The 25,297-nt window shown below is 43.1% G+C and overlaps 2 protein-coding genes across 2 annotated transcripts in view; one reads left to right on the top strand and one right to left on the bottom strand.

Moving 5' to 3' along the window:
- antxr1d (ANTXR cell adhesion molecule 1d) overlaps positions 1-14,090 on the bottom strand; it is a 50,996-nt gene extending 36,906 nt beyond the window's left edge. The window contains exons 1-9 of the mRNA XM_079513202.1: positions 13,718-14,090; positions 6,847-6,918; positions 6,272-6,343; positions 4,374-4,455; positions 2,607-2,637; positions 2,357-2,430; positions 1,167-1,235; positions 679-759; positions 434-494 (exon numbers count right to left, since the gene is read on the bottom strand). Of these exons, the coding sequence (XP_079369328.1) occupies positions 434-494; positions 679-759; positions 1,167-1,235; positions 2,357-2,430; positions 2,607-2,637; positions 4,374-4,455; positions 6,272-6,343; positions 6,847-6,918; positions 13,718-13,869 (694 nt within the window). The 5' untranslated portion in view covers positions 13,870-14,090. The remainder of the gene's footprint in view (positions 1-433; positions 495-678; positions 760-1,166; positions 1,236-2,356; positions 2,431-2,606; positions 2,638-4,373; positions 4,456-6,271; positions 6,344-6,846; positions 6,919-13,717) is intronic.
- Positions 14,091-20,697: 6,607 nt separating this feature from the next.
- znf488 (zinc finger protein 488) lies at positions 20,698-24,220 on the top strand (the record flags this gene model as incomplete). Its single annotated transcript, XM_079511938.1, has 3 exons — positions 20,698-20,913; positions 22,178-22,409; positions 23,103-24,220. The coding sequence occupies 3 exons, from the start codon at positions 20,698-20,700 to the stop codon at positions 24,218-24,220; spliced, it is 1,566 nt and encodes a 521-aa protein (XP_079368064.1).
- Positions 24,221-25,297: the final 1,077 nt, after the last annotated feature.

Below are 25,297 nucleotides of genomic sequence, written 5' to 3'. Positions count from 1 at the left end.
AGCGTAAATAAACGCTTAGTTGCTTCCAATGTGGTCCTGCAAGAGCAATGGCTTCTATTTTCCAGAAAGTTATCCAATTTGCTTGGAATCCCTATCAATGATGTAACTGCTAAGCAGGTTTCTGAACTGTCCATCCCCAATGAGACACAGCAGTGACCAGACGGGTATTGTACCATCTTGATTTTTCAAAAATAGCAGACCTATACAAGCTCGTAGCGTGCCACTCGGTGGCGCGCCATGAGCTTGTAGATCTGCTATTTTCTAATAGCTAAAGTATAACGTAATGCTTAGTTAAAACACCAAAAGGGGTTCCCGCCCAGAATGGGATAATGAGCATTAGTGAAAAGGCCAATTATATGAAGATAAGGTTGAAAAATGTACAACGAGGCAAAATCCCAGACGCGTCATCAGCCCCACCATGTATGTCTCTTACCTCCGGCACACACACTGGACGGTTCTGCCGCCAGGATCTCAATGCAGGACTTCTTGATGATCTGAGAAAATAGTCAAGAGTCAGTAAGACTAAGAGACCAATATTATGTCGGGATTTTCAATGATGCACACATATGGCTGTGTGCGTGTGCGTGTGTGTGTGTGTGTGTGTGTGCGTGCGTGTTTTGTTTGTGCGTGCGTGCGTGCGTGCGTGCGTGTTTTGTGTGTGAGTTTTATGTTTCATACCGAATCGATGACTCCTGTGAGGGACTGGAAACCTCCCCAGACTGGAAACACGTGTTCCACTGTGTCTGCTATGGTAGCCAGCTGGGAAACACACAAACAATACAAAGTCACATCTCTAGTGGACCTCCATTTGATAATTTTTAGTTTTAATCTCTTTAAAAAAATATATTATTTTTTCATGATTGTTTAATGTTCATAACATACAGATAGTCAGAATGTATCATCTTAAGTCTTAGACGCATTCTTTGTTAGGTTGTATTGCTAAATGATTGACTTGATTGATTCTATACTTCCAAGTATATATTGGAAGTATTATTCCAAGTTCCAGTCTACAACAAGTCATAAAAGCAATGGTGGTCACTGTGGGACACTGGGCGATCACAGCAGCTTTGGAAAAGAGCTACAGTACAGTAAGTGATCTTGGGCTCAACTGGGTCGCCCATCCCTGGTTTATGAAATGTCTTCAGTATATTCTGCCGTAACCCAACCTGTGTCTCGTTGAATTCTTTGACACCCACGCAGTACACAATGGCTCCCAGAGACCTGGCCCTCTCAGCCTGCAAGTACAGAAGAGACACATACAAACATATAATCACAGTATAAACACTGTCCCCTTTTCCAAATACACTGCAGTAGGTCACCAACTCTCCGTTTGCGTGTGGCAAATTGCAATTTGAACGAGCCTGATGCAATTTGAGCCTGACACTAGCCCACAAATTCATAGTTCTACAAAATAAAAGTAATGGGTGAATGCCTGAATGGTAAGCTTTCTGACACCTAAAAGTGCTTTACAACAGTGACGTAGAGTCTGTGGGGGCCGGGGGGCCAGGGCCCCTATGAGGAATTGGACCAGGGATCTCGGCCCCCATGAGGAATTGGACCTGAATATATTCGCCTCGGTTCGTCCCGTTTGTGCCGCATCAGGTCGCGCCCGTTCGCGCGAAACTCGTCTTGCATTGACTTTGTATGTAATCGCGACACTCTAACCATCCAAGTCTGGCACCTTAACACGTCTGTCTTCCTCACTGTCCGGGGCGGGGGGTGGTGGGGGGGTGGACCGCGTTGCCTGTCCCCTTGTACACATGCAGATCAGGCATTGACGGGCCCCCGTGAGGATTATGAAAACTATTCGTCCCTGCTTTACAATGTATTCCACGTTCACTCATTCACACAGCAGAGGAAACCACGCAAGGCACCAACCTTCTCAGTGCTTGCCAGGTGTCTTGCTCAAGGACATTTCAACTACAGTGCTTTATGTGCTATAGAGTACAACAATGAGCCATTGTTGCATTATTCATCACAACGCCTCCGTTTTCCTCAGACGTTTTCCTCAGACATATAAGGCAGCATTCATACTTTTTGCACCATTGTGTTAGTGGAAAAAGGAGTACCCACCCCAACTAAAACGGAAGCAACATGGATAAACCAGCTTACAGAAGTAAAACAAAACAATAATTTTAGACTAGACACATTTTTTAAATGATTGTTTTACCATGAATGATTGTTTGTTTTTGGGGGGAAAAGCTTTATTATATACCTTTTTACAAGCTCTGTGGATATATATATATATATTTTTTTTTCTCTTTTTGTATTGGTAGTACACATAAAAATGTTAACAATATCAAACTAAGGATGTGTCAAGTGACACATGACATGATTGTAACGCATCCAACCGTACCTCTCGTTGAGCTGTGTCAAACTGCCACTCGTTCAGCTCGCCGTCGGTCAAAGCGATGATGACGCTGGCCGTCCCTTTAGAGCGCATACACGCACGCACACACGCGAGCACACACACACACACACACACACACACACACACACACACACACACACACACACAGTGTCAATGTCACTTAACATTATCCGACATCCAGCTGGAAACAAAACAAATGTGCGGTGCAAAGTGAACATCACATTTGTGTGCTTACCAAAGTTCTCCTGATAAATCTGAGTATTAGCCTGCAATCACAAAAGGAGGGGCGTTAGCGTGATGAAGACCCTGTACACACAGCTGCAAGGTCCAGAGACCCCTGTGGTTAAGAAGAGTTAACCACTTGAACCCTAGCGTGTCACTATTCTGCCTTCAAACGGTACCCGACTGCTAAATGATCATTGAATAGGCTGAAGCCTTAATAAGCAGTCCATGTGGGCCCCTGGGCCTAAGAATGTCTCAGAGCCCCCACAACCCCCCCAACACACAAATGCATGCCGGTGCCACAGCTGGAACCACCATATACATACAGTACAGTACAGTAACGGTACACTCCACACAACTGCCTTCATATTCACATTCTTAGGGAAACCAAACACAAGCAATGTTATTGACCCATTTAGGCCTGACGTCGAAATTTTAAAAATGTCTTTTTAAAATGTATTTTTTTCTGAAAAACCTCAGTGGTTCTCAATATTTCATGCCAAGGACCCAAAAGATTATATGTAATATGCCACCGACCCCCCGTCTGAAAATATGTTGTTCCAGAAGCAAAGATTTGAGTTAAAACTGAAACTCTGAAATAATATATATTCAAAGATTTGAGGCACATTTTCATGATTTTTCAAAAAGAGCTTGTAGATCTGCTATTTTTCAATAGTTAAAGTATAACATAATGCTTAAAACACCAAAAGGGGTTAATTTATTTTAATAGCAGACAAAAACATCCATTCATAATCGTCCAGTCGTCCACCATCCAGTCACGCTCCGGGTTTGGTGGTTTGAATGTGAACCACTGAACCCCCATCCAATCACATCACGGGAGCGACGCAGCGTGAATGAACACAGGAATGAACCCCTGCAGCTAATAAGTGGTCCAGGTGTGTTAACTGTTTAGTACTAGACTACTACTCCTTTACAAGCACAGCTAATGAGACCGGACAGCCTTAGAAAAAGGAAGAACTGAACTGGAATATGCATTTGTGTGCCGTGCAGGAAACTGGTTCAATTGCTGTCATCCGTATTTTAAGATGTATTTATCTCATAAAGCAACACCTTCACCTGTGATGGTGAAGAAAAGGAACTTTGACACTTTCAAACAAACCACAAATCTTGTCTCGTCTTATTTTATACACTTGCAAATGTGTTGTTAATTAGTGTGTTCGCCTCACGACACACAAGTAGTGCAATTGTCTTCAAACTGCACAAAATATGGGTGGGGAAGTCATCACTCACCCAACACCGCTGAAGTGCCCTTGAGCAAGCCACTGAACCCCCAACTGCTCCCCCTGGAGCTGCTTAGTGGCCAACAGTATAAGACTGTGGTTGTACTGGTCAGCTCCCAGGTTTTAATGTGTGTGTGCATGTGTGTGTGTCTGTCTGTGTGTTTCTATGTGCAGGGCGTTGCTGAAAATGAAAATGAGCACCTGTGCTCAGCTACTTCCCTGGGTAAATGGGTGGGTGGGGACATTGTTCCATATTTTGGGAGATTTAACTTCAGAGACACACACATTTAACCTCAGAGACACACATGAACGCGCTCGCACACGCACGCACGTACGCACGCACGCACGCACGCACGCACGCACGCACGCACGCACGCACGCACGCGCACCCACAAGGACTAGACTAGAGTACTAGACTACAAAATTAGGCACCTAATAATAAAAGCACCATACCTCAGAAAAGATCATTTATCAGCGTGTTTTCTAATTCCAATTGTATATGCGCATTCAAGAAAAGCATCTTTAGTTTTTAGCCTTACCATTTCCAAGCCTAGATTCATGTAAGTGTCTCCTCCAGGGACAACTCTCCTCAGTTCCGTCAGGCCCCCTGTGATGGCCTCCCTGTCAGGATGGGAGAACACACAGCCTGTTGAACCAGATGCACTGGGAGAACACATACTGTACACTGAAGGAGAAAAGAATGAGCGCTATAGAGAGTCAAACAACCATAATGAAGTCCAGTGTTTCATACAATCGTATATATCATTGCTGTTGGGAAGAAACCTTGTATCTCCATATTTAAATTTTGTATGTTTTTTTCATAAATGAATGACCTACTTTGTCATACAATGTCACACAAAAGTAGCAAAAACAATCTACAAGCTCAAAACGTTGAGATGTGTCTTGCTAGCTTTGCTGTTTTTACAGTAACAGTTTTGGACATACAGTATTGGGTTTCCATCCAATAGCAACAATATCTTTGTATAGTAGCTATGCATATTACAGTATATCTTCACAGTGCCATAAGTGCTGTTTCCCAGTTCCATGCCATATACTAATACCGATACTATACTATATACCAGGGGTGGGCAACTTTGACGATGGAGAGGGCCACTATATTTCCACACTCACTCCAGAGGGCCACATTGCTGTTGTAGCAAAAATAGCAGATCTACAAGCTCAAAAGCGTCGCACTGCTATTTTTGCTATATTCGAATTGAAATCTTGAATTATTTTTAAATTGGAATCCTGAAAATTAACATTTTTATGTAATTTCAAATGCCTTTAATTAGGCTATACTTGTGTTGAGCATTGAGCTACTTATTTAGACTGAAGTAATTACAGCGGGTCATGTTTGCATGTTGTGGAATAGTAACAGCTGAAACCAATATTATATCAGTATTCGGATATTAACCTGAGGGCCACATTAAGTGAAGGTGGGGGCCGCATGTGGCCCCCGGGCCGCCAGTTGCCCACCCCTGCTATATACTATATATAGTGTCAGTATCAGCATGTGACACAGCATAAGACTTCTGAGACTGTTATGCTACGAAAGCCTTCCAATCTCTTCAGAACCATGGAAGGCTGAACTAACGACTGGAGCCTAAGAATTAAGCCTGCAAGTCTTTTGAAACCTGGGTCTGTGGAGAAAACACTTTGAAAACCCACCGGTGTAGGATTTCACTCAAGATAAATACAGCAAGGCCGGACACGTTTGTTTTGACCTACTCGGTCACACACCAGATGCCAGGCTGGAATTTACAGGACAATTCCGATACCGTAAGATAAGATGGGAATCAAACGCTTTCATCAAGTGTTTTTTTTCCCCTTTTTTTTTGCCTGTAGTACTTTAAACTCAGAAAATATATTTAAAAATACTGTTGAGAGAATATAATTTGTGAGTACATACAGTACAAATGTAAGAAATTGATACTTATATGGGTCAATTTGGTTACATTTGTAGTGTACTCTCTTAGAGTACATTTAACCCTGAGGATTTGACTGTGGACCACGCTACATTTTTGAGTGGCGCTGCTAGGCCCTCCAATGCATGGCTTTCTGAAATGATGTCATGTGGCAGCCATGGCCCCTCTGTGGCGGCGGCGTGCTGCTGCGCGGGACTCGGCCTCACGTGAAGACATGCTACGTGGGGCTTATTCAGCTCGGCAACGAGCTGAATCATTACAAAATCATTAAAGTGGGCCTGGGCCGTGGCTCAGCGGTCCAGGCACCTTGGCTGGTAATCCAGTCTGGCAGTGTGCCGCGGGTTCGACTCCCGATCCCGACAGCCTTTACTGCATGTCTTCCCCCCCCCATCTCTCTCCCCATTTCCTGTCAGCCTAATGTCTGTCCCTCCATAAAAAATATAAAATAAAGGCGAAAGCCACAAAAAAAAACCATTAAAAAAAAAGAAAAAACCATTAAAGTGTCCTCCTACCTGTTCGCGGTCAGTTTCATGATGGTTTTTCCTTGCGTGGAGAAGACGATGAAGGACATTCTCAGCATGGGGCTGGTAAAGACACACAATGGTCTCATGTCAATTACAGATGTCGGAACATAGTGATGTTTCACTTTACCTTAATACATTATAATTACCCTCTATAACTACAATTTAAATTTTAAAACACCTTAAAACTGTTTAAGTGCCAGGGACGTTAAGACGAGCTGAATCTAATCATGCACTGATTACCAGGGACGTTAAGACGAGTTAAAAAAAAATATATACAGTATATATATATATTTTTTTAATATTTTTTTTATTTTTATTTTTTTAATCCATATTTTGAACATTCCTCTAATCTGGTGTGCAGGTGATGACATGCACATGACATGCACAATATAATTACATTTTCTTTCTTTTATTTATAATGGGAATAGTGGCACCCAGGACCAAAACTGGTGTCCACCCCCTGGCACATTTTATTTTAGAAATAGGTTTCTTTCTTTTATTCAAGCGGTACAATGCCCGTCGCAAGTTGACGACGTAATTTGTCCATGTGTGGAGTTTTATACCTGATAAACTTCTCCGCCAGCTGCTCCACGAAAGAGTAGATCTCTATCCAGTGGTTTTTTACACTCCCGGACCTTGACAAAAAACAAAACAATATTATGAAGAATTTCTGTTGCTGATAGGAGTGCAATGTTTTTGAACCTCACTGCCCACCAGACAGTGTGAGTACTGATACACGGCAGGAGATTCACAACAAAGTTATGTAGATTGTTTATAGTATCAGAAATACCTCTAGTACAGCCTAAAATGCTGGATCAGGTATTGGCGAGTCTATGCATTGATGCACCGATTAACATCACTTTTCAGTATCTGGCACTTTATTTTTCTGTTTAATTTAACCCATTTAGGCCTGACCTCAAAATTAAAAAAGAATCTTCTAAATCCTCCAGTTTTCTAAAATAAATATTTTCACGATTTTTCAAACATAGCAGACCTACAAGCTCGTAGCGCGCCACTCGGTGGCGCGCTATGAGCTTGTAGATCTGCTATTTTTCAATAGCTAAATTATAACATAATGTTTAAAACACCAAAAGAGGTTACATTATCTTATTCCGCCTAATGTGGTGGATTCTGCCAATGTTTTGGGATGGGAACGGAAATCCACAAATGGCAACAAAGCTCTCTGTTCCTTTTGAAATGCATTTGCAGCATCCTCCTCATTGGCAGAATCAAAGCTCGACGTGACGGTACCCTAACATCTGTATATCCTTAATAGGAAACACCTATTCAGGACACAGAGCAAAAACAACAACACAATCAATGCCCATCAAACAGAAACAATGTGAGCACCGACACAGCCAACAAAGACAGCTGGACTGTTTATATAGACAGTTAATTATTAGAACTGGGAGCATTCTTCAACCTGCTAGACCTCTGATTGCTGATAATTATTTAATCAATATTTTGTCAAAACGTGCAACATTTCTTTGTAATTAATTTCATTTAACCACTTATAGTCTAGTTGCCAGCCCATAGAGCCCCATTGTGAACCCGGACATGTTGAGTACACCAAAGTTTTATGTTAGAAATGTTTAGTATGGGTCCCCAGCATGTAGAAACTGCCGGATGCTAACTTGCATATGTTGAGCAATTTTCATAATTGGCATAATATGTGACCATGCCGTTAACAACCTATAGAAGGCAAAAGATTCCAAACATGTCAAACTAGGGGGTTTTCATGATGCTGAATCCATTCCAAGCATTAGTTTAGCAAAAAAACACTCCTTAGGCTAAAACGGCCATAGCCGTAATCACAAATGTGATGATGTCAGCACATTTGTGATTACGGCTATGGCCGTTTTAGCCTAAGGAGTGTTTTCTGTGCAAAACTAATGCTTGGAATGGATTCAGCATCATGAAAACCCCCTAGTTTGACATGTCACATGCTACATAAAGCATGATGAAATTTAGATTTTTTTGTTAATGGTATGGTCAGATATTATGCCAATTATGAAAATTGCTCAACATATGCAAGTTAGCATCCGGCAGTTTCTACATGCTGGGGACCCATACTAAACATTTCTAACATAAAACGTTGGTGTACTCAACATGTCCGGGGTTCACATTCTGGCTACTAGACTATTAAGCCGTATTCATAAATGTCCAAAAATAGCCGATCTGTAACTAGCTCACAGTTTATACTAGATAAGCATTTTGTTTTTACGTTTGCCTATGACGACATGCTCACAATATGGACGCCAGGTTGAAAACTGTAATCGCAGCTAACTATGTAATAAACAAATACAAATAATGTCCGATATACAATATATCGGCCAACCCGAGGTATGGGTCAGGCTCTGGCACAGAGACACATTCCATTATCCTGGACCTGGGCGATGACCTGCTGTCTGACAGTGAGAGCTACTGGTTCTAGCCTGCCCTGCAACAACATACTGCTGCATACATTATGGGGGCCTGTCTCACTAATGAAGCCCAGTCCCAGGGGGCTGCTAATGGGGGCTAATTGCTACTGGGGCAGAGGATTGAGGTTAGACGGGGACAGATGCAGCAGCAGTCTGCCACTCTGCCCTCTAGCAGACACCATGCAGCAGGCAGCTGGGCCTGTATGCCTCCGTGCACACGTGCGCTCGTGCGTGCGCGCGCGTGTGTGTGTGTGTGAGGGGGAACAGATGGTCCCACAGTGCGCGGCCAGCCCAACAACAGGTTGGGGGCCCGTGGAGTGTAAAGGCTGTGACATGCAAAACAGAGGGACCCCAGAAGTAACTCTGCAGGGAGTGCGCGTGTGTGTGTGTGTGTGTGTGTGTGTGTGTGTGTGTGTGTGTGTGTGTGTGTGTGTGTGTGTGTGTGTGTGTGTGTGTGTGTGTGTGTGTGTGTGTGTGTGTGTGTGTGTGTGTGCGTGCGCGCACGTCCTGTTATAGCATGTTGATGACATAAGAGAACAGAGGGGCACAGAGCAACAACCCAGCAAGGGGTAAGGGTGTAAGGGCTGGGTGGGACAGAGGGGGTGCAGGAAGGAGGTCGTAAACAGACTGGAGAAAGTCTGCTTTGATTTTAGACCTTAGATTCATCATGCATCTTTTGCGCCACCCCATTGATTTAATTCGTGATCATTCGCCAGCTCGTTTCCCTGTCACAAATGGCATGATGGTGTACTTTAAATAGCTAATCCGGAAGGACACACATAGTCAGATCATTCATCATTCAAACATTCATTGTTTACAAGTGAGACAAGCATAAGTACACCTCTGATAGCTGCCTGAGATTATAACTGTGCAAATGTTTATCTGTCACAACAATGTCCACAGTGTCAGGGTTGGGTTTACATTTCTCTCGCAGGCAAACAATAGGAGGGGGCCAATATAAACCCCATCTAAGGTTTTCTCTTTAGCTCTGCGTCGCTCTTCTAAACAAACTAATAAATAATGTCTGTGAGCAGTCAATCTGTTCTGTTTACAGGGAGCTCAGCTGTGATGTTAGTAACTGTCTCGATTGCGATAAAAAAGGCTCTTTGTCTACACAAAGCACTATAAATCTGCAACCTCTAGAATAGATGGTGTGTAATTATGTGTTTCGTGGCTTTTATTCAACATAAGACATTACGTAATGTTGCAATTCAACTAAACAGCATGCGGAGCAATGCTTGCTTCTCTTTTATAGACTCGACCTCATGATGTCCTCACCGTCTCGATTAGACCACTTCAGATCTGCTATCATCTATCATTAGAGTCTTTGTTCGTTCTGGTTACTGCCATTGCACTTGGCCATATGCCCAAAGCTACAGTGTCAGTGAAAAAATATGAGCACCTACTCTGCAGCACCCAGACAAAAAAGAAAACCCACAAGGGTTATTATTCTATTTGTGGGCTACCAGATATACAGGAAAAATGCAGCCTGGTATTTGGTGCGGCTCAGACAAGAGCGATGGAATGCTGGGAGCCAGTGGTGTCAGTTGCTCCCCGGCTATGTCTGTTGGACCCAGTGCAACAGAAGAACCCACCTCTCCAACATGCATGTGTTGACGTCAGCCTGGCAAACTGACGTCTGGTATATGGGCACCATGGCACTGGTAGCCAAACACCAGAGCTCAACCTACACTTAAAATTAGAAGCTGTTCACTTTGGCTTTTTGAGGCGCATCTTAACCACATGAAGCCTAGTGTTACTATTCTGGGGGGGGGGGGTGTAGAAGGGGAAAAAGAGGGTTCTAAAAGTATTGTATTTTGTTTTTGCAGAGAAAACAAGACAGGGTGTGATATGGCGTGGCTTCCCCTCTGATGTCATGTTGAAGACATCGTGTAGATGATGGCCAAACATGGAGGGATGGGTGGATCTGAGATTATGTTTTTTATTTTATTTATTTTGTAACATTAAAATATTCACACACAAATAAGAAATCACTAATTGTGTTATAATAGAATATTCAGGGTTGTGCTTCCTTGGCCCACTGCTGTGGTCTGTGAGATTAGCCGTGGGCACACACACAGGAGTCGGACCCCCTCAAAAACGAGATGGCACGCATGCACGTACGCACACACACACACACACACACACACACACACACACACACACACACACATTACAAATCCTAACTTGACACATCATCATATTACCTGACATTCGATCACATCGTAGGGATTAGATTATGAACCTACGTGGCACTTGAGGTCTAAAAACGAGCCACAAGTAAACACAGACGTGGGGAGCAGGGGCCACTGCTGCTGCTGCTGCGGCATCCAGACAGTCAGATAAACAGTGGCACACCAGAGGGCTGCTCATGCATGTCATGCCAGCCACAGTCAAATCCTCAATGTCAATTTGACTCTGATCTGATGGGTGTAAAAATGGATGCAAATTAAAGGGGTGTTAAAGTGATATGTTTTTGTGCGGGGAAAGAAAGGTTAAACGCTCTATATTCTGATAGTAGCCTAGTCTTTGCTATCAAGCAGAGTAGAGCGTCGGGACGTAGGTTGTGAGCAAATCCCTTTTTTTCGTTACCTATATTTTTGTATTCGTTCAACAGATTCGACATTATTTCATAGATAAATAAAAAAGGTTCAATTAGATCCACAAATTACTTCTTTTTTTTAAATTTACTACTGATCGTTTACTTTACTGAACAAACAATCCAGGAAATAGCAATGATTACTATCGGAATATAGAGCTATTTAACACTTATTTGATCAGAAAACATATAACTTACTTCACCGACACCCCCTTTGAACTAAGTTCAGGATTTAAAGTTTGTTCTCTAGTAACTAACTAGTAACCAACACAGGAGCTGTCTTCTTGCTACTGTACGCTTCAGCATACAGTCCATCTGCTTATGGTCATAAACACTGCTGTACTCTTAACATGTTATGACATGCCAGGCTGTTCAGCGTCCCTGCGTACGGATAATCTCACCTCTCTCAGACTCAGCCCAGATATGACAACAATGGAGCTGCTCTTTGGAGGCTTCAGGGATCAAATACTGTATGGATTGCTCTGTGGTTACCTGAATATCCAGTGTCGATGAAAGAAAAAGAATAATACAAATACTTTCTTTGACTGCCACCGTTAAACTCCGGCGCTGTCGCTTCCTTGCATCTGCCTGATGCACGGGATCTTTTATTTTGAAAAGCCCAAAATTCACCACCAAATGAACCGGCGATTGTAACTTTAAAAGTCATCAGAAGCGTTAATATTGTTAAGGTGGTTGCACACTGGATGCGTTTTTCGGAAAACCGACAGAAAAACGCAGCTAAGCATCCAAACACGCGTCCAGTGTGCAGGGACCTTAACCGTGAGGTAGCGACGATTCTTTTAATGAGCCCCTAACATCGTGGCCAAAGATCGTGCTTATAATGGAAGTGGACGGCGGGGAAACATTTCAGTGACGGACCACAGCGGACGTGAGGCGACGCAGTTTTCTGCCCCACGAAGCGAAGGGAGGGTCTGCCCCACGGAGGGAGGGGCTGGAAGGAGCACCGCGGCTTTTGATTGGGTGAGACGGGCCATCAGTGGGGTATAGGGAGGGCGCTCCGCTGTCTTCATTCGATGTAGGCGGGTCGAGGATTTACTATTCTCTGCCTATCGGGTCGCAACTCAAACGGGGCTGAGTCAGCTCAAGTGAACTTTGCAACATTTGACACGGCAACTCGCTCGCTTTAGCTCGCTCTGTGGTGTCTCTCGTAGCTCAAGTTATTCACTTGAGACGGCGCCCCTCTGTCGCGGTCTAAAACTATAAGGCGAAAGTGCCTCCCTTCGTGGGACAGAGTCACAACTGTGTCGCGGAAGCGAGCATTGCCTAACGTCGGGGAAGCTACTATGCGGTAGATATAAGAGTCTATTCTGAATCAATAAAAAACCCAAAAGATGTCTTCGGCAGGAATCGACTACCCAGCAGCACATAAACAAATTCAAATCAGCCCCACCTTGATATTAAAACTGAACACACCATGCACAGGTGTTCATCAAAGACACATTGACATCCCACAATACAACTGTGAATTGGCCTGTTCTGCATATGTATATTTTTTGAAAGGTCTATTGTAAAGTATATTTGGATGCCAATGCATTTGGACTTTTATTCAAGAAAATTAAGGATTTATGAATAGGACTTTTACTTGAGTATTATGGTGTTGCTCCTTTTACTTAAGTAGCCTAAAGAAATGTAGTCACTAGCCTATTTCTCTGACTTCGGGAACTTCCACAGTTCTCCACCCCTGTTTAATAACTCACTTATTACCGTAACAATAGACACTTAGTTTGTGTGCAGAGAGAGAGAGAGAGAGAGAGAGAGAGAGAGAGAGAGAGAGAGAGAGAGAGAGAGAGAGAGAGAGACTACCATTAGTCTACATCTGCTCCAGCTGTGTCCGCAGGCAGGCGTCATCAGCCTGAAACTCAATCCATCCATCCTGCCTGAACGTTGCCCTGCCCACAAATCCACATCCCGTGGGGAAGAAGGCTCTGTTTTCTCCCCCGGTCGAAAAGAATAACTAACAGAATAACAATAGGTATAAGTAGCAAGCCTATACAGTTACAAAGTAGCCGAAAAACACTTAATGGGTTGAGCTTCAACTAGGCTTCAAAAGTTTCTTTCAAACATAAACTATAATACACAAAGCATTCCACATTTGGACGCGTGTAGGACACAAGGGGAGAGCTCAACGCATAGCTATTCCGTCGCAAGACTGTTGTTGTCGCATGCCGAATGCCGAAAACAAGAACCAGAATTTCGAGCTGACAACTTGAAAGATCGTTTTTTGTTGTCGGCGAGCGACACGCACAACAAACGCGTCGCCATGCCATGCTCTGTCTGTTATGTCTGCGCGTTTCTTAAAGCATCTTTGAGGCGTCGCATGGCAATGCGCGGCGACGTAGAAGAAGAAAGTCACTCTGAAGTCATAAATAATAATGTGGGGGGAACACTCACTTGTCCAGGACAAAGTAGAGGTCGAAGGCACCTTGACAGGACCTCTCCTCCTCCTCCTCTTCCCCGTCCTGCTGCGCAGAGGACGGCTGCAGAGAGACAATCCCCAGCAGAAGCAACACGGCGAGAGACACGCGAATCCGCGTCAACGCCATCTTATTCCCAGGTTTAGGTTTTGGGTAACAAAAAAATTACCCACCAGGCTTTTTACTCTAAATAAAACAGCTTTGTTTTTTGTTTTCTACATCTTCTCGCAACGACGCACGCGCCACTCTCTGGTTGTGGACAACAGGCTAAACAACTTGTTGTGTTGTTGCGGTCAGATCCTTTAAGGCTTTCTCTCTGCTCCTCCAAAGCCCGGCTCGGCGTCCCTCTCTCAGACTGCACAGCAGAAGAGGGGGAAATTGAAAAAAGAGAAAAGTTGAGTAGCAGGATGGAGGAGCGACACGCGAAGGAGGAGATACAATACTTCTACTTTCCGGCATGACTGAGACATGATTATATGATCCCAGCCCAGGCATAAATCCATCTCATCCATCTTATCATCATCAATGTCAGCATAACGCCAGTTTACACCAGATTGGGAAGAAGTATAGGCTGAATGTTTAGGCCTACTTCAATGTGTAGCTGGCTACTGCAGTAAGTAGGCTAGCCCTAGTAGCTTATTATTGACAAATATTATGGCCTGCGTGCCAAATGTGAAAGTATAGCTTATACTAATGCTACTCATGGCCCATTTCACACTTATAATAATATAATAATAATAATAATAATAATAATAATAATAATGCATGAATGTGTCCACTTCATGTTGCAGTTATTTAGTTTGAATAATAATAATAATAATAGTAATACATGTAATAATAATACAATAATAATTATAATAATTATAATACAATAATGATAGCATATAATAACATAATAATAATATAAATCTGCAGAGTAACTAATAGCCTTAAAGGGATATTTCACTTTCAAAAAAACTTTTGGTCATTTTTGAGAGGCTATAAGCGTTGAGGGTTTGTATAAAACATTGTCTTAACACAAACATTGAATGCCATTGAAATCGAATGGCCAGTTTTGAGTGTTTGTATAAATAAACACAAACATTGAAGACAAAAGTGTTGAGATATCCTTTGCTTATATTCTCTTCAATTATATTGTTGTCTAATCATATCCATCAATCTTAAAAAAGTAGTTATGGCATAGTGTGATCATATAGTTTTGCTGAATATTATGAGTATATTATGTTATTTTGTGTCTATGCTGGAACACTTGACCCACATTATTAGTTGTCTTCCCAACAGAATACCACATGAAGCAGTTAATTCAATCAAGGCCACCCTGATACTCAGACATGTTGTACATACTGTGACAAATGACAATGTATAGTATCCTCTCACAGGGCAAAAAGCCCCATGCTGTCACACCAGGCCAGAAATAGGCACCAAGTATTGAGAAACGAACATACATCCATAGCAACTCAAGTGTTCAAGCGATGACTGTTAATGGTGCCGGAGATTAGCTGTTCACAGACGGACGGACACACGGACGGACGGACGGAGTGCAAAACATACTCTCTCCCCATGCCTTCGGCCTGGTGGAGACAATAACCTTTTGCATTGTTAACGTATATAAATGGGCGAGGGACAGTTAGGAGAGGGCGCCAGACTTCATGAATTGCCACTCGGTGATTTTGTATTGCTGAGAGGGAGAGCATTTTGGACGCCTAGAGCTCTGTAAACTCATTATATTATTCAATCTGTAATATTTTATCTTTATACAATTTGATTAAATACATGTTAAACCTTAACACCTTTGTCCGTTCTTAAACTTCACCAATTAAAGGACGCGCAGAGATAGCGTGCTCCATGAGGGTTTTCTAAATCAGTGGTTCCCAAACTTTTTCGTGTCAAGGACCCCCAAAAATAAATGTATTAGGCCACGGACCCCCCATTTGAAAACATGCCTGTGACCCTGATAAGGGAGGATTTTTACGGCTCTAGCAGTTTTTCCGAATCATATTAATTTCATGGACCCCCAGTTTCACACGCATTATGCTACGGACCCCCGATTTAATGGCATTTCTATCTCTGGTACCCCAATTTATATTGTAAAACCACTGTTAATTTAACTCTGAGAGTGTACCAAATGGACCCTAACGGGTCCATTTGGTTCCATTTGTACACTCTGAGTTACAGACACATAAGGGTCCATTTGTTTCCTAACTATCTCTAGCTAGGTACCCCCTGGAACTCCCTCAAGTACCCCTCCCGGACCCCACTTTGGGAACCCATGTTCTAAATTGTCTCACTGCACTATTTGTTTTGTTGTCATCAAGAGGCTATATCTCCATCAGGACACAAATTGTGATTAGCCGGAATGAGATGATGTATGATGATAAGAGCGCCAATCCCTTCTGGGTTTTTAAGTTAATTGTTGCAGTGTGCCTGCTGAAACCTGTGGTTTTACCCCCCAAAAAACTTGGGAATTAGATGTTGGATTAAATCCACTTCACTGGAGTGGCATGGTGCTCTGCTACGCCCCCGCCTGAAGAAAAGAAGAACTGCAAAACCTGTAGGCTACAAGACAAGTCTATCAGGGGTCTGAATGAAAATGAACTGAGAAGAAGCTGCTTCTGCTGCCTGTCAGTTGTGGACTTACATTATTTATATTGACATTTTTATATTATTACATTCTAGAAGGCTGGACATGTTATCCCATAATTATAAATATTTAACAAAATGTTTCAGCATGGCTCCATGCAGTGAGTCATTGGCCCTAGACCAAATGGCAGAAATTAGTCTAATCATGGACATTAATATGTGTGGGAGGTATTGTGACATGATGACATCTTATTGTTGTCGGCACAATGACTTCAGTGAAAAGCTGTCGAATGTACAAATGAACATAGGCTGTTATTTAATGTAGGCCTATAGTACAGTATATCATGTAGCACAGTAGCAGTATATTACTCCAGTTTTAGCTTCACCGCATCCGGTTGTTTTTAGGATTGATTTTAAAATTATTTTACTTGTTTATAAAGCTCTCAATGTCCCAAACCGCCCAGTGGTCTTCCACTGCTGGCCTGCTCACTGTGCCTAAAAAAATGGCAACTAAAAAACACGGTGAAGCAGCTTTTCTGCTTCTACGGGCCGACGGCGTGGAACAAACTCCCACTGTACCTTCGACAGGCAGCCTCTGTAGACACTTTTAAAGCACAGCTCAAGACCTATCCTTCTACACTCTTGCTTTTAATTGATCTTTTATTCATGTGCTCACTGTATTGCATTAATGCTATTATTTTAATGTTTTATGCCTTGCTTTTCTTTTCTTTTTTTCTCCATTGATCTGTAAGGAACTTTGAGCTGCATTTCATGTCATGAAAGGTGCTATACAAATAAAGTGTTATTATTATTATTATGTAGCGGTAGTGGCCCATGTGGCCTCTGCCTATGATGACCAAAAGGCTAATATCTCCCCGGGGCAAGGGGGAATTTTCCTTTAATCAATTAGTGGTTAAGACGTTGGCTTTGCTGGGCGTTACATGTAGGCCTGTAGCGTGTGTGAAATTATAATTATCTAAATCACCAACATGGTCTTGTAAAATTAATCTCATCTCTGCAACTGACAGTCAGTGACGTTGCATGAAGAGAGAGATCCCAATCATCCCTGCATGACCCTGACAGGTCCAGACTGGACCAAACGTCACACAGGATCGTCAAGGTGGTTGAAGCACTGATTCCAGCTGTCATGGTTCGGCTGGAAAAAGAAGAAGAAGCAAAAGGATGCCTTGGCTTCAAGTTCAAAAACATGCAGCACGTGTTTCACCATTAGGAAGACACAACTCCCATGATGGATGATGATGATGATGAACTGTCTTGATCTCCTCCAGTCTCTGGAGTCTGGACTCCAAAAAGGAGTATATCTATCAGCCAGCAGAAAGAGAAGTGAATACTATATGCTCACATGGATGTTGAGCTGAAAGCTTCCTTCTGAAAGCTTCCATTGAGCTACACAATATACCTCCTCCGTGAAATGTCCTCCTGATGCTCCATGCATGCCGCTGTGAGCTCAGAGGAATGAGGCTCCTGTTCCCTCAGTGCGTATACCACAGCTGAACCAAAGTAAAGTCAGCCAGAGTGCCACTGAGGATCCAAGTCCAAACGACGCTGATGTGGTGAGCTCCCTTTTAGAGTACACATGCAGCGCTGTCTACTCTCCATGGTTCAATTTCAGGCCTCTTGACCAGGCTGAGCTGGCTGACGCAGTATACTGTTATGACTGGAACAGCCTATAAGTGCTCAAGGCTGACTACAACAGTGCATGGTGCCCAAACCTTTTAGCTCAAGACCCAAAAGAAGATGTTTGGCCGGGACGCAAACTATAGTCCTCTGCACAACGCGCTGTGCTGTGAACTTGTATATCTGTAGCTATTTTTTGAGTGGTGTAAACCACTCCTACAACTGGCTTTGTTAGTTTACGTGTCTGTCTGTCTGTCTGTTCGTACCAAAAAATGAGCATGGTTGCTATGGTCACCCAGTTCACACGGGTGTGATTTCACTACGTCAGACCACAGCTGATCAGTCTATATAAGACCTTACACCACTCAGTTCACACAGGTGTGATTTTGAATTGAACATTTGACCCACTGTTTGGGAATCAGTGGACTACTACTTCCTCCTGGTGGTGGACATGCTTGCTATAGGCCCATGGTGAGGGGCGAGGGCAGATATTGGACACAATTCTGTCCCAAACCAGCAGGCAACCTTTGGCACCGGTGCCAACATTGAAACAAAGGAATTGGTGATCACTGGCACACTGGTGTGAGAGAGAGCTTTTTATTACAAACAAATTAAGTCCCTCACATGTAAATGACATCCTGCACATAAATATGTTTTTTATGTGGTGTCATTAAAATGTATGTTGTTATGACATACTGACTATCTAGAAAATACAAACATGGCACTTAATTTCCAAAAGGTTGCAGACCCCTGCTCTACCTTCAGATGTATGGATTTGAATTGTTTGGTCAGAATGCCCGAGATGGAGGATTATTGATGATGATTATTGATTCAAACGGGCTATCAAAGTGAAAACTTAAAGAGTCATTCCATTTATAGACGTTTAATTTTAACTGTAAATAATCACTTGACAAATAGGGCTTGATTCAATTAAACAAAATAAAGGGATTTAAAACTTACTGTGGATATCATGGTGGCATTACTGGCTACTGGCATAGGCATACCTTTGTTCATTCATTTGTATATAAGATTGGAATTGGTTAAATTCATTGTTTATGGAGGTAGAATAATACGGTGAATATTCTCTGAGGTTTGGTCACACAACAGTTGTATGTAAAACATGACCATTCAAATGCCATGATCCAAATTCGCCGCATGGTTCAACCACTGGGCAAATGTGCATAAAGTAACGATTTGTCTAATGGGCATTAATGGATTATTCTGTATCAAGGTTTTTGTTTGGATAAATATCATGTTGGATTGCATGGGAACTACAGTAGCCTATTTAGCCTGTAGGCTATATGGCAGTAGGCTTTTGAGCACATTTAACCTCAAAAGCTCAAATTCAATTCAATTCAATCCCACACCAAATAGTCTCGCGTAACCAGACAACTATTCCACAATCTCCGATGGAACCATTTGGAAATTGCGAGAGGCTAACCCGAAACTACACAAATGACAATATTATATTTAAAAGAGTCCAAATTATAGTCCTATTGGATATATCTTGTAGAAAAAACATAAACATGTATAGCATGTATAAACTCTGATAAGCCTGTTCCTGTTTTTGATAGGCTATAAAAACAGCAGTATAAAAAAAGGAGTGAGACTAAGAGACAGACCCTTTGGCTGATGCCCTAAAAATAACTGCACCTTTTGTTTAATAATGAATGAGACAAGCGAGTGTTTGTTATATAGGGGACAAAACGACACACGCTTTGGTGTTTGTGTGTGTGCGTGTGTGTGTGTGTGTGTGTGTGTGCGCGCGCGCGTGTGTGTGTGTGACTGTGTGTGCACTTGCGCGTGCGCATGTTCTACCACGACTACGCTACGCTTCAATGCGCTTTCTGACGAACATAAGTGTGTGATCGTGTAGAGAGAGGAGGCAGTAACGCCAGTCAGTCAGTCAGTCGCTCTCCTGCGCCAGAGGAGAACGGAGTCTTTCTTTGCCATTTGCACCTGCTGCTGGAGCTCTGCCTTCTCGTAGAGACGAGGCGACCATTTGAATTCATGGCCAGTGGGTGAGTGCATATGCATATCAGCTTTATTATTCCTATTTTCATTTAGGTCTCCATAAGGCTATACATATTTAGCCTTTATATTTGTGTTTGAATTGGATTTTTGTGTTGCCATGATGGAATCATGATCTTTGGATAGTCAAGTCAACTGTAAGAACAATAAAATCGATAATAATTTACAAGTTACCGTAAGCTTTATTGACTAGCCAGAATGATAAATATCTGTTAAATGAATAGAATTAAAAATGCCGGTGAATCAATTGCATGTTGACCAGTTTACGCAGCACAGGAGACAGTTGCGCTGCATGCCTGGCAGATGGGGGGACAAAAGGAGAAACCGACTGAAAAAACGAGACAAAAGAATGTTAGAAAATAAATTTACTGCAATAGGCTACATTTAGGAGGGCTAAATTCAGCCCAAAATTGCGCAATTGTAGCCCCTAATGTAGGCTCTATGCAGCCTGATGCAAGCAGACGGCTATCAGCAATGACAGCATGCAGGTCAGAAGCGATTAAAACATGACTCTATAGATAAGTGGTTTTCTGTGTTTAGTTTAACCAAAACACATTTATTAGGCTCTATGGGCAATACAGCAGTCTTTTTTGCCAACCATGTTTTAAGTTTAACTTAAAACATGGTTGGCAAAATGTATAGCCTATAATTATATATGTTTTAAATATGTGTTTAATATCGAACTGCATGTTTGCCCACAGTTTAACCATGGACCACAGCGTTCTGCCTCGGTCTGTTTGGACCAGTGGGGACAGCAGATTCCTGCAGCCTCCAGCGGATCTGTACACCAGCGTGGTGGTGACGCGCAGCATCCCCGCGGGCACATCTTTCGGTCCGTGCGTGCTCCAGAACACCTTCTACGACACCATCGCCTTCATAGCGCAAAAATCATGCGACAAACGAACCAAATCCTACGTGTTCAGGGTGAGTTTAAAATCTAAGCATGCAGATACATTACAGATTGACTGCATGGAGTTAAACTTTGCGTGCGTAATTTGACTCTTATATTACAGTGGTGTAAGAAGGCTATACTCATATATAGGCTACTTAAGTAAAAGTGCCTAACTGCCTATAGAAATAGGCCTATGGTATAGCCGAGCCGTAGCCTAAAAGTCCATAGGCTTATTCAAAATGTAATTTGAGTAAACAATATTTAAACGCCTGGCATCAAAAATAATATACGTATTATATATTTTTGTATTAGTACCAAAACGTAACAATGGTGAAGAACTTCAATTTCAATAAATATTATTGTGTGTTAATGTGCATTATGTGTCACTTTATGGTAGCATAGTTGGTGAAGGTGGGGCTGATTTTAAACTTTAGCCTATATGTGCTGCTCGGCTGCTTAATATTAATCATTGTATGAAGTATAAAGTGTAGAAAATGGAAACACTCAAGTAGCCTAAATGTCTTTATAGCCTATACTTCAAAATTGTAGTAAGCCTACAGTAAATGCATGTAATGCTTCATTTAGAACATATAGCAGATATAAGCTCACAAAGCATGTATTGTCTGAGTGCGTGGACACCCTATAGGACAAAGTAGACCTACATCATATACTGTAGCCCATGGTGGCTCTCACAGTTGGATCTGGGGACTCCAGGAGTATAGCTTGGGGGTCTCCATGAACTCCAGAATTAGTTATAGCATCACAATAATTTTAACCATTCATATTTTATACTTTGGCTATTCAAAAATAGCAGATCTACAAGCTCACTGCGTGTCACTTCATGTCACTTTGTGAACTTGTACATGTGCTATCTTTGAAAATAAATGAATAAATCACACTCGTGTGAACTTGAGCGGTGCTGTGTGTGTGTGTGTGTGTGTGTGTGTGTGTGTGAGACCCCAATGCGGCCCCAATTAGCTAACTGTTCAGTGTGAATGACCCCAATGATCTGCAGGGGTCAATAGGTCATGCTACAAACCATTCTGTGCTCCAAACAAACAGACAGACAGACAGACCTATACAAAGCCCTTCATTGTGCAAATTTTTGAATTATTCAGATTTCTTTTGTTTTGACACAAATCTTCACTTCTAGGGGACCCTATGGCAGAAAATATTTCAGGTGATGGGGTTACGAGGCCAAATACATAGCCTATAGTACATATACATGCAGGGGTCCTTGCCATAAAAACGTTTGAGAGCCACTGCTGTAGCCATAATAAGCATTATATTCAACAGGTAGACCCCGAGGCCATGCGCAGCTCGGTGCTGGTGCTGTCCTGGCTCAGGCTGGTGCAGGCGGCCCGCAACCGAGAGGAACAGAACGCCGAGGCCTACCTGAAGGCGGGCCAGCTGCACGTGCGCACCACGCGGGACGTGCTGCAGGACCAGGAGCTGCTGGTGTGGTACGACCCGGAGCTGTCCCACCTCCTGGGCTTCAGCGACATGAGCACGCGGCGGCCTGGTGGAGGTGAGAGTCGTGAGACCGCACGAGGCACAAATGACGACGGCCCTATATATACTCTGTGTTTCTCAAACAGTGCATGGGGATGGACATGGATGTCGACTCATTAAAGACCTGAGGCACATTCTATACAAATGCCTTCTAAATATATAGTTCTCAGGCCTTTTCGTGCCAAGGACCCCCAGATTTAGAATTTGGCTGCGGATCCCTCATCTGAAAATGTTTTGTCCCATGCAGGGAACTCCCACCCTAGCCGGGGTCAGACGACCCCAGCAGGGTCAGGGTCAGGGGGTCCTTGACATGGGCTTCCATGGGGTCCCCAGCTAAATGATTGATAGTTCATCTACACCACTATTATAACTATACAACTGGTTAACACAAATGTCTATTTTGATCATTTTCACTGTTTCACCTAAATTGACCAAATTAGCCTATACAGAACACACTGCACCAAATCATGTCTAATTAACAATAGCCTACACATGTTCTACCCCTAACGCCCCCCCCCCCCCCCCCAAAAAAAAATATAGGCCTATATATATATTTATAAAAAAATATTTATATCCTAATCCATAAAATTATGGCCCTTAAAATAATTGTTGAGAATCACTGGTATAGGCATGCTTATCGAAATGCATTTATTTTTCTCCTGTAATATTCATCAGCAGACTAACGTCTCATTATGTATCTCTTTGACAGAACTGAGATGTACAAGGTGTAACCAGATCTTCAAGAACGAGCATCCATACCTCGCGCACTGTCGGTTCCTGTGCGTCCAAGCCAAAAACGAAGCATGGAGCCGCGAGGCTTACGACGAGAAGGAGATAAAGAAACCACGACGGGTGACGGATTTCCACAACATCGCCAGAGACCTGGAGCATAAAAGATGCGGCTCAGACGACGACGCCGAGGTTTCCCCCAAGAAAAGGAAGCACGAGGACATCGTTTATCCAAAGGGAAGGAAATCGGTCCTTCTGGAAAAAACGAATATTTCAAATGATAACAATATTACGCAGCTAGACAGAGACTACCACCAGTCGACGTTAGATGCATCTGCATCTATTCTGAAACTGAAGGCGGACAGGTTTAAAACGGACCATTTGGAATGTATAAAGAACAGCGGTTTTGCTGAACACGGAGAGGCCAGGGGGAACTTTACGCACGATGGAACAACGGACGCGGACAGAGAGACGGAGCCCGGAGGAGAGAGGAGCAGCTCTGGGTTGGGTTCGACAAACAACAGCAGTGCGTTTACCCTGGTCCTGTCGGGGGGGGAACAGAAAAGCGCTTTCTGCAAACCCAGAAAAAGGACTTCCAGTGAATCCACCACCAGCACGCTGCATCTATCCACCACCACGCCACCCGCCGCCATGGTCGACGTGTTCACTCCGAGAACGGTACTGGGACTGGGATCATCATCATACGGCAACCTAATGGCATCCAGCAGCACGCTGGGCGGGGAGCTGCAGCAGCAGCAGAGCGCACGGAGCGCGCCGCCGGGCGCCGCGTTCCATTACGCGCACCCGGAGCACTGGTCGAGGAGGATGCAGGCGAGCGTCCCCGCCTCGACGCTCACGGTCCTCCCGCCGACGTTCACGTCGTTCGGCGTGTCGGTGCAGAACTGGTGCGCCAAGTGCAACCTGTCCTTCCGCATGACGTCGGACCTGGTGTTCCACATGCGCTCGCACCACAAGAAGGAGTTCGCGGCGGAGTCCCAGGTCCGGCGGAGGCGAGAGGAGAAGCTCACCTGTCCCATCTGCCACGAGTACTTCCGCGAGCGGCACCACCTCTCCAGGCACATGACCTCTCATAACTGAAAACTATTAAAAAATAATGCCCTTTAAACTTTGGCGGTGGTGATTTTTGTTGAAACAAATTGTTTTTTTTGTTTGTTAAAAGCGCTATATTTTGTTAGTAATCGAGTATCTCCCCATCACCAGCTCTAAACTGTCACATAGGCCTGGTGTGGTGAGAACCCACAAATGCAGAACAGCCAGGCAGAATACTGTTCAAACAAACCAACCACATATTTATTAATACAGGTGAATATAAATAAGACGTCACAGATAAACTATATGATGCACATGGGGAACAGCAGCAGGCTATGAGAGCTGATTGCAAATGAGATACATCTGGAGAAGCGAGCCATGAACATAGCAGGCTACAGAAATGAAAATGAAAGCTATCACATGAACATGAACATATGAAAAGACGGAGCTTCAATAGTGTTCCAGATCCAAGTTTGTCAGCCCATTTATTTGTTCCCATGTCATTCCCATGTTTACTTGTTGTTTATTCTGGCTATGTGTCCGCTCGAGAGACGGGGACCCCTGTTATGACAATGAACAGGCTCAAAATATAGATATTTTGGCTAACTCTCATTTTAACAAAAACGTATAATACCTTTAAAGGTAGTATACGTTTTTGTTAAAATGAGTTATTCTGAGTTATGCTTGATGCTTAAGTTGATATATTTGATGAAGTTGAAGTTGAAGTTGATATTTAAATGCTTTAGTCTTATGGTGAATCTTTGATGTGTAGCCTACAGATATTAACATGAGGGCCCAGCTGACGTTTGAAGCATGTCCACTAGATGACGATAGAGGTTCATGTAAACCAACCTGTCTGTAGGCCTACGTCGTTAGTCGTTTCCTAGGCTGAAATTAAATGAGGAGGACATTCAGGAATTATACAGCAGAGAACGATACTGGGGCAGCCGCAGTTGTGATTTTCTCGACGCAATTTACAGTGACAATATGGTCTGTTTGGTTTACTGTATACCGAGTGTCTCTTTGCACATTCAAAACTGAAACGATCAAAAACGTAGTGTTGTTGTTCGACTCATTCTTTCACCCTGAGTGACTTCGTCTCTGATTCTTACTTGTTCCAACAGG

Source organism: Electrona antarctica (genome assembly GCF_951216825.1).
Source record: "Electrona antarctica genome assembly, chromosome: 10".
In the NCBI taxonomy this organism is placed as follows: Eukaryota; Metazoa; Chordata; class Actinopteri; order Myctophiformes; family Myctophidae; genus Electrona; species Electrona antarctica.
This window is presented reverse-complemented; position numbering and strand designations above follow the sequence as displayed.